At 39.5% G+C, this 16,986-nt stretch overlaps 1 protein-coding gene and 1 long non-coding RNA gene across 2 annotated transcripts; one reads left to right on the top strand and one right to left on the bottom strand.

Moving 5' to 3' along the window:
- The first annotated feature begins 333 nt into the window (after window positions 1-333).
- Window positions 334-5,403, top strand: LOC148742224 (uncharacterized). The gene is made up of 2 exons (XR_015990428.1): window positions 334-442; window positions 4,354-5,403. It is a non-coding gene; the product is annotated as an uncharacterized LOC148742224 (long non-coding RNA).
- LOC148742225 (uncharacterized) lies at window positions 2,533-3,096 on the bottom strand. The gene has a single exon (XM_088735721.1). The coding sequence runs from the start codon at window positions 3,094-3,096 to the stop codon at window positions 2,533-2,535; it is 564 nt and encodes a 187-aa protein (XP_088591847.1).
- Window positions 5,404-16,986: the final 11,583 nt, after the last annotated feature.

Here is a 16,986-nt window from a genome sequence, read left to right as displayed (position 1 = left end):
ATTGGAAACTTTGTATGAAGTTTAGCCCCTTTCAGAAACTACCCATGGGAACTTCAGTTAAGAGTACTTCTGACCCCTTTGGGTTTGACCCCTATCAGAAATATATAGTATTTGAAATCCTCCCCCTCAGAAATTATAGGCCTTCAAGGGGGGGAGGGGGGAGAGGGGGTGGGTGTAGATATCGAGTGGAGCGGTTCATTTCATTTACATACCAAAAAGCAATATTTTTATCTTACAGTAAATAACTAATAAATCTAGACAACTCTTTTACCTTCACAGGCGTAAAACGTTTTGGGTTCGTTCCCTTTACATAATCTGTGCATAGCTTGTATACATATATTGAGGGAGGAACGTGTCCTTTGATGATTGAGCCACCCAAACTGCCTTGGATTTGCTAGTTAAAGCATGGATTATGGATCCGTGGTTGCCAAGCTGGCGGTTGGTGAGGAAGAATCTCCTAAAAAATTGTTTTATAGTATATTTGTCTGGGTAATCAAATGATTTTTCTCCTGCGATTTATAATAAAAAGGCACGAGTAGATTTTTTGAAAGGCTAACAACATTGCATGAGCACGTAGGGCGAGTGCAATCTGTGGTATTTGAAAAAATTTTACAATTGCCTATTTATTCCAAATTGCACGAGAAAAATCATGTGATAATGTACATGATATGATAATATACATGATAATACATGATAATATACATGAAAAAATATGAGGCAGCTTATCATAATCATTCAGAAGAAAGCGCGCGCGCAGTGCAAAAATATATGGACATTGACATTGACCAATTATACTGACCAATCAGAATGTCCGGTTTGTTTCTTTCTTTGCACTGAATTAAACCCATTGTGCACTGAATTACATTCAAACCTCTCTTAATTGGCCCTCTATTCAGCGGTTACCCTTTATTAAAAAGGAAACTTATCAAATTTCCAAAATGTAAACTTGAACTCAATTAAGCGGTCACCTCTATTAAGTGGAGGCGGTAACCATTTAGAATTCCCAATTGGCTAATTTTTATTGTATTTCACCTCTATTAAGCTGTCACGTAGTCAATTACAATGCGTCATTTCAGGATATTTTGACACAATGATACGCACATCATGTCTAGTTTCTTTCAACAGCTCATACAGAACAACATGATATACATAATAAACTAATAAGAGTGGTTTTGTTTGGGCTAATAGACCTTCGACGGCCCACCGCAGTGCACGTAAAATTCTATTTATTAACTTCGCTTGCAGCCAACCTAAAGAAAATCTGCCACCTTTAAAGATACATCCGCCAGGAACCTCGAGAACGTAGCGACCTCCTCAGTTTACCTGTTTGCTCGTTTACCCTTGATTACTTTTGCATAGTTCGTAGGCCTCTTTAGAAACTCGCTAAACCACGTAGCCTTATTAAACATGTTTCAATTATACTACATTTTGGGAAACCTCTCTTATGCGGTAAATGTCTATGAAGGAGGGAGGCATTGAGATTTTCGTTTCTGCGGTTTTGGCTGTTTTTTGGATCGGTTTTTAGGTTTTTGTGCGAAAAAAGTTCGCTTTTTCGGTTTTGATTTTCAGAGCGGTTTGCGGATTTTACGTGTTTTTGCGTTCGGTTTTCGGTTTTTGCGAAAACTCTGATGCGGTTGTCGTTTTTTTCTTTTTGACCCCTTTGGAGGTGAAAATGTAGCGGTTTTGTCAGGTTTGCACGTGGTTTTCGGTTTTGCTTACATTTTTCGTCGGTTTTCCGCTTTCCCAGAGAACCCAAGCCCCCTCATTAAGTGGTAAGTTGGCTCATTCCGGAGGGTGATCGCTTAATAGGTTTGAATGTAGCTCTCATTTGCACTAAATTAAATGAAAACCGCATTCATCTTAATCAATAAGAAATTAGAAACTTTTTCATGTATATTATTAGATCGCAACGAGTTAAGTATTAAAATATAACTGCCGAACGAAATTGAACCTTCGAAAAAACACGGGGAGGATCAGTAGGAAAGCCATAAATATAATGTTTTCAACTCCAGGACTACGATATAAGAAAAGAGGAACAGCATTTTGCCTTGGATGGCTTGCATTTTAAGAGATATTTTTAGATTTTTTCGCATTTATCAACCTTATCTCTGAGTAGTACTGCCAGAAAAAAAAAATCCGCAAACCTATTTTTTTTTTTTTTGCATATGCAACAAAGCTGCCCTAATTGTTTCTTACTTGTTGTGAACTGCTCCATCGTTTTGAGGATCTGTGACGGCGAGATCCAGGTTTAGAACATAACCCATGACTTGTCCATCATCAGCAACGTAACCACACACGTTTATAACAAAATTGGTTACACACTCAAATCCGGAGGCTCTTTCGAACCCTAGTACGCCATCTCTAGCAACAAGTTTGTAGTGATCTACGACCTCTCTAGCTTCTTCGTCGTTTGAAGGCGTGGAGCTGATCGAGCAATCCATTTTCTGCGCTAGAGTGTCAGAGTGCGACGTGGCGTGTTGGTCCGAGCGTTTTATATCTTATAAAATAATCAAGGCACATTCCAAACACTTGTCAATCACGATATGACAGGAACAAGGTAACAAGATTTCGTTTCCTGTTTTTGACATTGATCTCTGAGGGGTTTGTGTTAATGAGGGCCTTCGGGTAGCCAATCATTAGCAGATTTGCTTTGAAATTCTCAATTTTCTCTTCGAATTTTGTTTTGGAAGAGTTTGTTCTCAGTAGTCCTAGGGCCTCCCCTTTAATGAAGCCTTTTTTAAACCCTTGTGGGTGAAAGGAACTAAAATGCGTATACTGAAATGTTTCAGTTTGGTTAAAATGAGTACGCACATCAAGGATTTTTTCTTTTTTGAATCTTTCGCCTTTGAAGGTGTAGGTGTCCAGGAATGTTATTTCCTTATCGGAAATTTCAGCCGTATACTTTGTCGTTGAGTGATGATTGTTTGCTTGTTCAGTGAAGCTTTCTATTTCTGCTTTGTTTGTATTCCATGGCGAGAAGATGTCGTCTAAGTAGCGTTTCCAAACAAAGGGGTTTAGCAGGCTTTTGTTAAGGATTTTCTTCTCTACCTTATTCATTAATATATTAGAAAAGGCGAAAGCCATTTTCGTGCCCATGTGTTTGAAGGTAGTTTTTTCCATTAAACTGGAAAGAATTTTCTTGCAGAATTAGTCTAATCCCTTGTTTTAGTAGTTGTGCAGGGATAGGAGTTTCGTTTCTATGGAATAGTTCGTATGCTCTGCATACAGTTTCTATTCCCTCCCCTTGCAGTATATTTGTGTATAAGCTCGTCACGTCCACTGAAACAAGTATTACTTCCTCTGGTACTTTCGTATTTTCTATGAAATTGACGAAGTCTTTCGTATCTTTAATTAATGTACGACTTTATCTTTTATGCAATCAGCTGAAGGAGTTTGTCGACAAATTATGATAATTTCTCCGTAGGGCCATCGCACCCCGATACTATCGGTATGCCGACTGGTGCAGGCTTGTGTATTTTAGCTAGAGTGTAGAATTCAGGAATTAGGGGCGGGTTTGGTGTCTGACAAAGTCATTTTTTAGTAATGTCTTGAATATGATAGCGATACTCATAGGGTGGGTTGTGGCAAAAATCACGTGTGCTGTAGTCATGTTACAAACACTCGTTTCTTTGGAACGAGGCGAGGGGGCGTTACTCCCCAAGGAGTATAGTCAAAAAGTGGCACGTATCTTCAATTTTAATCAGCGTCTTACTTATATATCTGTGTTTTTCGTGTGAAATTTGTCTTTCACTTCCCCAGAAGAAGGTCCGTGACTGCGACCGAAACGTCAGGAAAAAATTTTTTTACCCTTAACTGATTTAAGAAACGCTTATTTGAAACTTATTTGAAACTTATTTGTATTTTAAAATGTTCTTAACACTCGTTTCTTTCTTCATATTTTATTATGATTTTTAATTATTTGGGCGTCACTCCCCAAGGAGTATATTCCTACTTGACTCTTGCCAACAAGAAAAAGTGGCACGTATCTTGAATTTTAATCAGCGTCTTGTTCAACTTATTGGGATTATCCACTTCCTATTACTACCTCATTTTTATTTAATTAGTTTAGTTATTTTAGTTAAATTAGGTGTAATTTTTCTTTATTAAAAAAGAGGTACCCTCGAAAATTTTACCCTCGCCCTCGACATGAAAACCTCGAACCTTGACAAAAAGTTAGGATCTTTAGTGGTTCTAACAAAACAAAGAGTTAGACTCGTATTTAGTTATGGCATGATTTTTTCATCCATATTACCAGAACGTATTGTTACAAACTTGTATGCCAAATAAATGTTACTTTATTGATTCTGAGCCTGGCGTGCCTGTGTCACAAGCAAAGCTCTTCGCATTTTTCAGGAGCGGTCGAAGGCTGCGTCGGGACCTGTTCGGTGAAAAAGCTGTTGGTATAATCTCCTGGGAAACTAAAAATACAAGAAATTGGTATTGTATAGATTGAAAAATTCTGTTGCTTTATTCGCAATTCATTTTCCTGGCAAAAATTCTATAGTAAAACAGGAACCTATAATTCTTTTGAATTGCTGCTGTAAAAGTATATTTCTTAATGCGGAAAAAGCAAAATCATCTAAAAATTGATCATCGGAGTGGGAATTCAGCTCCTGCTTTATAACAAGGCTAAGAAAAATTTCTTGGCAAAAGTTTTTAAAGTTCCTGGCAAAAGTTATTTTTTCGCTCCTATCATGAATTTGCTGGGAGAAATTCTTATCGTACTTTTCCTAGCTGGATGGAATAAACTACTATTTCTTTCGTTGTAAGCTCTTGAATTTTTTCCACCATTTTGATGAATTCTGCCTTAACATCTTTAAGCAAATGGTGGTAGGCCTCCGTCGGTCAAGGTCGAACATGGGTATGGCATCCTAATTGTGTGCTTGGCTGGAGCATCGGCGACTATGAATGTGAAGACCAATGCGTGAATGGTCTTCACAATACGTGAATACAAATCCTTCCAATATAATTAATAGGAAAAATAAGTTTATGCCAAAAAGACGAAAAATAAATGATAATAATAATAATAATAAAAGAAATCATAAGCAAAAAAAGCCCCTTAGATTTAGTCGAAATTTGACCACTATAGGAATGAGAAAGGAAAAAGAAAACAAGTCAATAGCCTTAAGAAAACGACAATTGAAAAGTAGAATCTGCCGAAACCACGAATGGCTGAAGAAGAATAGAATTCCAGGCAGGAAATCCATTGAGAGGTATACGATTGTAAGAATTCGAGCAAAAAAGAAAAAGGGACCAAAAAGCTCTTTGAATAAAAATATCTTGACTAAAAAAACAGATACTGTAGCTTAAGTCTATGGCAATAAACTTAGTCAATTGCCTTGAATTGTAATTTATTCCAGCATCCAGTAAAGACTAATTAAACGAAGATGTTTCTGCCTCGAAGCGGTATTGAAAAATTATTTGAGTAAATGAGAGGCCGGTATTAAAAGCCGATGGTTTATCGTCCTCTGTTTTTTCATTTTCTAGAAAAGTGTTGAATTTTTCCAAGGAAGAATAACCTTCTAATCTTTCCTTTTCCAATTTTTTCTTTCGGGTTTAGTCTGCTTCATTTTGAAGAGAAGAGCTGTTTGAATTTCGCTGTTATTACACCTTTCTGCAAAATACAAGTTGAAAGTAACAAAATAATACAATCTAGTGATAGCGAGTGATAGCTGGCGATAGCCAGTGATAGCTAGTGATAGCCAGTGATAGCTAGTGATAGCCACTGATAGTCAGTGATAGCTAAGGATAACTAGGGATAACTAGTGATAGCCAGTGATAGCTAGGGATAGTCAGTGATAGCCAGTGATAGCCAGTGATAGCCAGTGATAGCTAGTGATAGCCAGTGATAGCTAGTGATAGTCAGTGATAGCTAGTGATAGCCAGTGATAGCTAGTGATAGCCAGTGATAGTCAGTGATAGCTAGGGATAACTAGTGATAGCCAGTGATAGCTAGTGATAGCCAGTGATAGCTAGTGATAGCTAGTGATAGCCAGTGATAGTCAGTCATAGCTAGGGATAACCAGTGATAGCCAGTGATAGCCTGTGATAGCTAGTGATAGCTAGTGGTAGCCAGTGATAGTCAGTGATAGCAAGTGATAGCCAGTGATAGCTAGTGATAGCTAGTGATAGCCAGTGATAGCTAGTGATAGCTAGTGATAGCCAGTGATAGCCAGTGATAGTCAGTGATAGCTAGGGATAACTAGTGATAGCCAGTGATAGCCTGTGATAGCTAGTGACAGCTAGTGGTAGCCAGTGATAGCAAGTGATAGCCAGTGATAGCTAGTGATAGCTAGTAATACTCGGTGATAGCTAGTGATAGCCAGTGATAGCCAGTGATAGTAAGTGATAGCTAGGGATTACTAGTGATAGCCAGTGATAGCCTGTGATAGCTAATGATAGCTGGTGGTAGCCAGTGATAGCCAGTGATAACCAGTGATAGCAAGTGATAGCCCGTGATAGCCAGTGATAGCTAGTGATAACCAGTGATAGCCAGTGATAGCTAGTGATAGCTTGCGATGGCCAGTGATAGCTAGTGATAGCCAGTGATAGCCAGTGATAGCTAGTGATAGCCAGTGATAGCCAGTGATAGCTAGTGATAGCCAGTGATAGCCTGTGATAGCTTGTGATGGCCAGTGATGGCCAGTAATAGCCTGTGATAGCCTGTGATACCTAGTGATTGCTAGTGATAGCCAGTGATAGCCTGTGATAGCCAGTGATAGCTAGTGATAGCCAGTGATAGCCAGTGATAGCCAGTGATAGCTAGTGATAGCCAGTGATAGCCTGTGATAGCCAGTGATAGCTAGTGATGGCCAGTGATGGCCAGTGATAGCCAGTGATAGCCTGTGATAGCCTGTGATAGCTAGTGATTGCTGGTGATAGCCAGTGATAGCCAGTGATAGCCAGTGATAGCCAGTGATAGCCAGTGATAGCTAGTGATGGCCAGTGATAGCTTGTGATAGCTAGTGATAGCTAGTGATAGCCAGTGATAGCTAGTGATAGCCAGTGATAGCTCGTGATAACCAGTGATAGCCAGTGATAGCCAGTGATAGCTAGTGATAGCCAGTGATAGCTGGTGATAGCCAGTGATAGCTAGTGATAGTGAGTGATAGCTAGTGATAGCCAGTGATAGCTAGTGATAGCCAGTGATAGTCAGTGATAGCTAGGGATAACTAGTGATAGCCAGTGATAGCTAGTGATAGCCAGTAATAGCTAGGGATAGTCAGTGATAGCCAGTGATAGCCAGTGATAGCTAGTGATAGCTGGTGATAGCCAGTGATAGCCAGTGATAGCTAGTGATAGCCAGTGATAGCTAGTGATAGCTAGTGATAGCCAGTGATAGTCAGTCATAGCTAGGGATAACCAGTGATAGCCAGTGATAGCCTGTGATAGCTAGTGATAGCTAGTGGTAGCCAGTGATAGTCAGTGATAGCAAGTGATAGCCAGTGATAGCTAGTGATAGCTAGTGATAGCCAGTGATAGCTAGTGATAGCTAGTGATAGCCAGTGATAGCCAGTGATAGTCAGTGATAGCTAGGGATAACTAGTGATAGCCAGTGATAGCCTGTGATAGTTAGTGACAGCTAGTGGTAGCCAGTGATAGCAAGTGATAGCCAGCGATAGCTAGTGATAGCTAGTAATAGTCGGTGATAGCTAGTGATGCCAGTGATAGCCAGTGATAGTGATAGCTAGGGATAACTAGTGATAGCCAGTGATAGCCTGTGATAGCTAATGATAGCTGGTGGTAGCCAGTGATAGCCAGTGATAGCCAGTGATAACCAGTGATAGCAAGTGATAGCCCGTGATAGCCTGTGATAGCTAGTGAAAACCAGTGATAGCCAGTGATAGCTAGTGATAGCCAGTAATAGCCTGTGATAGCCAGTGATAGCTAGTGATAGCCAGTGATAGCCAGTGATAGCTAGTGATAGCCAGTGATAGCCTGTGATAGCCAGTGATAGCTTGTGATGGCCAGTGATAGCCTGTGATAGCCTGTGATACCTAGTGATTGCTAGTGATAGCCAGTGATAGCCAGTGATAGCCAGTGATAGCTAGTGATGGCCAGCGATAGCTTGTGATAGCTAGTGATAGCTAGTGATAGCTCGTGATAACTGGTGATAGCCAGTGATAGCCAGTGATAGCTATTGATAGCCAGTGATAGCCTGTGATAGCCAGTGATAGCTTGTGATATCCAGTGATAGCCAGTGATAGCCTGTGATAGCCAGTGATAGCTAGTGATAGCCAGTGATAGCCAGTGATAGCCAGTGATAGCCTGTGATAGTCAGTAATAGATAGTGATAGCCAGTGATAGCCAGTGATAGCCTGTGATAGCCAGTGATAGCTAGTGATAGCCAGTGATAGCCAGTGATAGCTAGTGATAGCCAGTGATAGCCTGTGATAGCCAGTGATAGCTAGTGATATCCAGTGATAGCCAGTGATAGCCTGTGATAGCCAGTGATAGCTTGTGATGGCCAGTGATAGCCTGTGATAGCCTGTGATACCTAGTGATTGCTAGTGATAGCCAGTGATAGCCAGTGATAGCCAGTGATAGCTAGTGATGGCCAGTGATAGCTTGTGATAGCTAGTGATAGCTCGTGATAACTGGTGATAGCCAGTGATAGCCAGTGATAGCTATTGATAGCCAGTGATAGCCTGTGATAGCCAGTGATAGCTTGTGATATCCAGTGATAGCCAGTGATAGCCTGTGATAGCCAGTGATAGCTAGTGATAGCCAGTGATAGCCAGTGATAGCCAGTGATAGCCTGTGATAGCCTGTGATAGCCAGTGATAGCTAGTGATAGCCAGTGATAGCCTGTGATAGCCAGTGATAGCTAGTGATAGCCAGTGATAGCCAGTGATAGCTAGTGATAGCCAGTGATAGCCTGTGATAGCCAGTGATAGCTAGTGATATCCAGTGATAGCCAGTGATAGCCTGTGATAGCCAGTGATAGCTAGTGATAGCCAGTGATAGCTAGTGATAGCCAGTGATAGCCAGTGATAGCTAGTGATAGCTAGTGATAGCCTGTGATAGCTAGTGATGGCCAGTGATAGCCAGTGATAGCCTGTGATAGCCTGTGATAGCTAGTGATTGCTGGTGATAGCCAGTGATAGCCAGTGATAGCCAGTGATAGCCAGTGATAGCCAGTGATAGCCTGTGATAGCTAGTGATAGCTAGTGATAGCTAGTGATAGCCAGTGATAGCTAGTGATAGCCAGTGATAGCTCGTGATAACCAGTGATAGCCAGTGATAGCCAGTGATAGCCTGTGATATCCAATGATAGCCAGTGATAGCCTGTGATAGCTTGTGGTAGTCAATGTTAGTAAATTAACAGCGGGTAGAGGAGTCATCTAGGACATATGATGTTGTTTACATGAAGTCTTTAATACATAGTATTAATAGGTATTAGTTATTGGGACCTGTTATGGCCCTTACATGGACGCTTTACCTATATCGAAGGCGTTCGTCGAGGGTCGAACACACAAGTTTATAGTACAGCGGTTAAAGTTGAAATACGTTGTGTACGCTGTAGCACGTGTTCCTCCCGAAAAGTTTCAACCCGAAGTGCGTAAAATCGTACTGAACAAAGGATGAAGAAATACAAAAACGAATGAAAATGTTTTCAGTATGTTTGAGCTATTTACAAGGTTATCAGTGTGCCAATAAACCTAACAGTAACGTTTGAATTTTGGACTGTAACTTCGACTCTTAAGAGTAAATTTTGAGGGAGATTCTCCTTTCAGAGTTGAGTCAATTTTTCACTTACGTAACGCGAAAAACTTGTCGACACTTTAGCGTCAAAGAATTCTTGAAATAACGGGAATTTCATGAATTGTACACACCCTAGCTTAGTCTTAACCCAGCCCCACACTGGGAAGAATATTCTCCACCATCAATTTACGTCACTAATCCCGCGCAACGATGTTGTGAATATAACAAGGGCAGACAAAGCTGGAGGGAGTCTGAGAAATCAAATCCACTTTGATGCAACTTGCGTGGAAGTACTGGCCACAACTGTCGTATCCCAGCCAATCTTCTCCATCGTCGTCATGGCACACTATGCAGACGTTGATATTTCTCCTACAGCGGACGGAACAAGTATTTCATTATCATTCACTTAAGTATGTCTTCTTTCTTTTTGGGTCAGGTCTCATACTTTGAACGCAATGCTTAGCAAGATTAAAGGATATGTAGTTTGGAAACAAGCTATGACTTAGGTTACTTACTCGTGGATGTCATCGTAACAACAGCCTAACACCATAGACGTTATTAGTGCAAGTTCACGGTTGCTATCTCGAAAGCTGCATCTACGGAGGACTCTTCACACAAACATCTAGCAATCTGAAAGAAACGATCGAAAACAACAATCAATCATTGGGAAAAATGAGTGAAGAATTTGCAATATTCCGTTAAATTCCTTTTAAGGCAGAAATAATTCAGTGGTTGCTAAGGTATATTTAATCGAATGCACTTTCTTCCTAGTTACCATGTGAGGGTAAATATTTCGTACCTTAACACCTCATGATTTAATGAGAATAGTGACTTCTGTATTGAACTTAAAAACTAAATGTCGCGTGTGGGTGCAGAGCGTGAGACAAATGAGAATTCCGCACTTGTACCCATCCTTCTGTTTTAAGTGCACCAGCTCGATGCAACGCCAAGAGAGAGAAAGCCAGCCCATTTTGGTGTCAGCGACCTCACTACAAATATAATGACAGGCAACTAAAGGGTTACTTTATTCTCAAAGTGACTGCCGTTTTAAATTGAAGGAACAGCTTTTTTCACTTACGACTTAATAATTTTAGACTTGTTATAAGCACTGAAAGTAGACATTGCATGCCTATCATATTCGCTCTTCTGTTGGCAGAACAGGGCAAGTCAACAAGTCATGTCTACAGTACTTAGTCGCTACTAGATAAATAGGGTTTATTACAGCGAGGAACGCTTTCGTATATTTTATGAAACCGCAGTAAACATATATGATTTTCATTTATTCAAATTTATTGGCGGGTTTAATACGAACCAACATAATGACCTGCTCCCAGTTGGCTTGTTAGCTCAGTTTGTAGAGCACTGCACCGGTATCGCAGAGGTCATAGGTTCAAATCCCGTACGGACCTAAACTTTTTTCAGGCCTTATTTCCACCTACTAGATAAGTAGGATTTATTACTGCGAAGAACGCTTTGATACATTTTATGAAAGCGCAGTAAACATATATTATTTTCATTTATTTACTGAGTCGTCGCCATCATAACGCATTCTAGTGTCTTAGTCAAAAATTGTCTTCGGTATTTAAATGTCATCCTTTCGCGGGATTTCGCAATACTCGTACTCGCGGGTTTCATAATTTGCCTGCTGACCAAAATTACTGTTTACTCTTACCCTCGACGAACGCCTTCGATATAGCGTCACCCGTTTACTGCGACCACATCTGGCTTGGCATACCTCGTTCTGAAGCTGAGCCTCGATTGCATCCCAAGCACGTGTGAAGTGTAAGCTGCATCCGCCATCCGCTCCCCTCTCGCTCGGTGCATTTACTAATTCAGCAAAAACAATTTCAAGTATAACGTTTTCAGTATTTCAGCCAAATATTACTCTGTTCCTCAGTCAACTCAGTATATTCAGATGGCCTGCGTAGCCAGGACACGACGGCAAAGGAAAGAGGGAGAACAGATTCCTGCGCTAACAACAATAATTTTGACCGCATCTCGCGAGCTCTGGGACTGGAGGACTGGGTAGGAGCTCTTCGTATCGCGGGCGACGCGCCTGCCTTTAGCTTTATCCTAACCTCCGTGTGAACGCACGAGGACTGGGTAGGAGTTTTCCTTGTTTAATGACCATGTCCATGAAAACTTCCGGCTTATCAGAATAATGTATGTTTAGAAACCGTAGAGAGTTACAAGTTGACATTCTGACAGCATGAAAAGCAATTATTAATGTGTGGAAGGGGTTGATTCTTCCTAAAAGGAGCTTAACAGAACAATGTTTTCCATCTCGTGCGTACTCGTTTTTAAAGTATAAGAAACAATTGGGAAACTTTTCTTGCGTTACCAAATGTTTGAATTTTAATCAAACTAATTAAAACTAAACTAATTAACATCGTGTTTTGAGGTCCTCCCTCATCGATTCGTCGATTGAATGTGTATCTTTACCGAGTGATTTTGCCGACCGCCAGTCCGAGAATTTCTAAACATTTGATATATTTAGAAAATGAAAATGTAACTTTATAACTGTAACTTTGTAACTTTGTAAAAAAAAAAAAAAAAAAAGCCATGGAAGCCAACTTGATCTCAATATCATTCTCTACACTAGTCAAATGAATTATGGAACTGTATTCTATTTGCGAAAGAACGCAAGTGTTTACGTTTTTCTCTAATATCGAGACGGCTTCTTGTACTCTACGTTTTGTTTACATATTTCATCAGTAAACAGTAACATTATTGTGTTATTAGTATCTATTGTCGAGTAATCCCTTCAATCCCTTCCTACATGAAGTATGTAAAATTCTACGAAGTGTGACGGGGAGCCCTTAGAGTTAACCAAAATAGTACCTTCCTTATTATGGGGCTTGAAGACTCAAATTTGTGTCATATCGATGCTTCGACCGAAAACGAACGTATCCGTTTCAGAATATCACTGTCTTTCACCATTCACAACATTTTTTTGCTCTGTGACAGTAAAGAGGGTAAACAAACCATATGGACCTTGAAAATTCTTTCCTGCTCTCGGTAACTTTCTCAATTAATTCTTTTATGTTGCCATGAACTACGATCACAGCTCTAAAATTCATGAGCCCATAATTTATCAGTTCAGCTTGAACGGTTTTAGTAAACTGAATGATCGGACAGTTGACAATCAATACGCGATATCTATTTCTGATCATCTGGACACATCAGCATAGCGCTACACGGAATCAACCCAGGATTATGAAGCAGTGTAAGCCGTTTGATCGACTTGGACGGATTTCAAACGAACCAAAGTAAATATTTTCACTTATCACTTTAATCAAGAAGTAACCTTATCAGCGAGGAGAAATTATTTTTTCCCAGTGACACCCTAGTCAGTCAATGTTGTTCTCAGGGTTAAGTCTACTTCCGCGTATGAAATAGAATAATATTTTCAAAGCAATTGCTACTATTTTCGTTGCACCTTGTTACGCCGAAAAGCAAGTATTCTTCGTGGTGTTAACGCTGTCTCGTACATCCCCCTCTGATATTTTTACTCAAAAAGTACCCATAAAAATGATTTTCCTCGAAGGAAAACTATAGAAATAGATAGGAGTTCGGAAGTTGAAAAGATAATTAGTCAAACTAAGTCTCGTCAGTGGCTTTTGCATAATTCTGTACAACATACTCAGATACGGTTTTAGTCAACCGCTATTTTGCCTTTCAAACTTGACTTGCAGTAGATGGTAACGATACAAAGTCATGAAGCTACACGAGAATGGTTTTAACAAAAAGCTGACAGGTCACTTATTTCCTAAATCCTCAACAACTCGCTGTCATTTATTTTGTTTTCATTCCATCGTGTTTATATTGAGTGAATCTGCGTTTTTCTTATTTAGTATTAGCCAACGACAATTTTCTGTCAACTCACAGTTTACATGACAACCATCTTATTTTTGAAAAACTCAGTAAAATGATAGAAAGTGGGCTGAATTCTTCCTTACGAAACTTTTCCTCGCACAGATAAAAATATTTACTTTTTTCGACAAAAGTTATTAAGAGAATTTCTTCAAAGACCAAATGGCTCGTCTCCAATTATAATGGTCTAAATTCTCCACACCAGATCGCTGTACAAGATAACGATGTTTTAAGGAGATATTAGAAGTTCACCGCAGTTGTTCAGTTAGCGTATCATAATCCATAGACTAAAAGTTCTCATTGTGCATTGTAAACACTTTTGATAACAAGAGCTGTTGAAAATCCTGAATTTTCGTGTTCTAAAACAAAATAAACAGAGATGGAAAGTTGTTCACTTTATGCTGATTGATTCGTCTGCCATTTCATATCAGAGGGCGCTGAGAGTGAAAATGTTTCGCTTATATTCTTTGTGTTGGCTCTCGCCTTTTTGTTGAGTTCCATGGTAAAATCACAGAACAAATCTGCTAACCAGGTTATCTAATTAATAACCCGGCTTAAAGGGATTTTATTCGTTATAATAATAATAAAATAATAATAATCTTTAAGGAGGAAGCGCCCGTCACGTAAATACGTGGTTTTCAGGGAGGTCCTCCGTAAAAATAAAAAGTATTAAAAACTAAATAAGAAATACAATTGTCACAGATCTAAAACGGCGTATATCTAAAGTTTTATCCAACATTTAAAATATTTATCCATTAAGAATCTTGTAAGGTTTTTCTTAAAAATTGTGCATGGCATTGGCCTTCTTAAAAATACTGGGAGGGACATCCAGTCATTTATAAAACAGAAGTAGGACACCCTCTTTCCGCATTCCGTTTTAGGTTTAGGCAGTCTAGGTAAGTAGCTATTTCTAGTGTTGTAGCCATGCGAACTTCTCAATGTCGATTTAAAACTTTCAAAATGTTGCGGAATGTCTCCTTTGATTGCATTTTCTACGGTGGTACAACGATGAAATAGACGTCTCAGTTCCAGCCAGAGGGAGCCAATTCAGACACTTCAGAGCTTCTGAAGAAGACATCGTGCCTAATTTAATTTTCTTCGCAAATTTGTTCTGAAAACTTTGCAATTTTTCCATTTCTGATTTTAGACCGGATTGATCTCCCCACACTGTGTCGGCATAGTCCAGGTGTGGCAGCACTAGCCCATTGTAGAAGGCTATGCGAGTTCTATTGTCTAACATATGAAATATGCGATTAAACAAAGAAAGACGATGACCTAATTTCTTTAGCAAATTGCTGATATATGGCTTCCAGCTCAATTTTGCATCCGTTGTCACTCCCAGATATTTGAATGACTGCACGCGATCGATTTGTGTACCATTTGGCTGCAACTCGAAGTCTTCAAATAAGGATAACATCCTTTTACTGCCTGCCAGCATAAATTTGGTCTTCTTGACATTTCAATCAATCAATCAATTTATTTAACGTGGTCAGAACGCTTAGCTAAAAGCTAGTTTACAGGTACGCCACGAAATAAAAAGAAAAAAAGGAAATTATAAAGCCTTGTGAAGGTATATAAATTTAAATAAATTAAGAATTAAGAACTAGAATATATAAAATGTAAAATGTAATCATTAAAAACAGGCTAATATTAAAATATAAGAATTTAATAATGTAGTCAACGAGTTGAAATATAATTAAAAATAGATCCTCACCGCGCTAGAGTCCCGTGAGATCTAATGTTTTTAAGTAATTTTTAAAACTGGTAAATGTCTGTATCTTTCGAGACTCGTCCGGTAAAGCGTTCCATAGTTTCGATGCAGCATATCTCCATGATCTTAACCCGAAGGTTGTTGATTTTACTTTTGGGAGGTCCAGTATTGTGGTGCCCCTAAGATTATAAGTGGAGCACCTAACTGTTATAAGATCACGTAAGCTTTTTGGTCCTGCATCACTAGTTAATATCTTAAAGACAGTGGACAAAATTTTCGCTAATCGCTGTTCACGAAGACTTGAGAGACCGATACGCTTACAAAGTTCCTCATAAGGGGAGGACTTATCTCTAAAAACAAAACGGAGCGCACGTTTGTTCACCAACTCTAACTTGTCAGCTGATTTCTTATTACAGAAGTGCCACGTTTCGGAGCAGTAATTAAAGTGTGGTAAAATGAAGGCTTTGTAAAGATCCCTTCTAGTCTCGAAAGACAACATTTTCTGCATCCTTTTTAACACAGCCACCTGTTGACTGACTTTTCTACATATTTTAGCAATGTGCTTTTCAAAATTCAATTTATCATCGATTGTCACGCCAAGAAGTTCCATTGTGTTGGATATGGGAAGTGGTGACTCCTCACACTTAAACACTGGTTCATCAGTTCCTTTGTGTTTTCCCAACACCATTGCCTGGTATTTTGAACTGTTCCTCTTCATACCATTACGCGCGAACCATATATCAGCACTAATAAGATCGTTGTTGATTGTTTCTTCAATTTTGGAGAGTTGATTGTCGGCGTAAAAGATTTGAGTGTCATCAGCGTAAGTGGACAGAGTGCACTTCTCGATGACATATGAAAGATCGTTCATGAAGATGTTAAATAGTAAAGGGCCGAGGATGGATCCCTGTGGTACACCATTGCAAATAGGTTGCCAATTGGACAGTGTATTCCCTAGTCTCACTCTTTGGAATCGATTTGATAAATAATCTTTTATCAGGGTGGTTGTTGCTTCATCTGCTCCATATTCTTTTAATTTCAAAACAATCAGTTCATGAGGTAAGGTGTCAAAGGCCTTGGACAAGTCCATAGAGACCAGACCGATCAATTTGTTGTTATCAATTTCTTTTTTCCATTGTTCGGTTAGACTAAGAAGTGCTGAGTCGCAGCCGTGATATTTCCTATAAGCAAACACATATTTGTGATAAATTTCTTCAAAATACGGGCTTATTCGGCAATGAACAATTTTTTCGAAAACCTTCGATAAAGCTGGCAGTTACCAAATGTACCAGTTACTGATTTCAGTGAATTCACGTTCCAGAGTAATTTGAAGTTCTTGACGTGTTGATGTGTCACAATATAGAACAGCATCATCTGCATACAAAATCATCCGGGTCTCTTAAACAGCATTTGGCAGGCTTTTAATGTACACATTAGATAGCAAGGGACCCAAAATGCTGCCTTGTGGCACGCCAAGTGTGATGGTATGTGGCTCTGATAATTCTCCGTTTATCAAAGCACTTTGCTGTCTATGAGCAAGATATGATCTGAACCATCTTAAAGATCTTTCAGACAGTCCTAATTGCTCGAGCTTGCGTAGTAGCACTTTGTGGTTCAGAGAGTCAAACGCCTTGGAAATATCGACAAACAGTAGACCAGTTACTTTACCTTTGTCTATAGATTGAAGAACCCAGTTG

The sequence above is a fragment of the Stylophora pistillata genome, chromosome 1, assembly GCF_964205215.1.
Source record: "Stylophora pistillata chromosome 1, jaStyPist1.2, whole genome shotgun sequence".
Classification (NCBI taxonomy): domain Eukaryota; kingdom Metazoa; phylum Cnidaria; class Anthozoa; order Scleractinia; family Pocilloporidae; genus Stylophora; species Stylophora pistillata.
This window is presented reverse-complemented; position numbering and strand designations above follow the sequence as displayed.

Excerpts from the sequence above, each read along its gene's own strand:
- LOC148742225 (XM_088735721.1), bottom strand. The coding sequence starts at position 3,096 with ATGGGCACGAAAATGGCTTTCGCCTTTTCTAATATATTAATGAATAAG.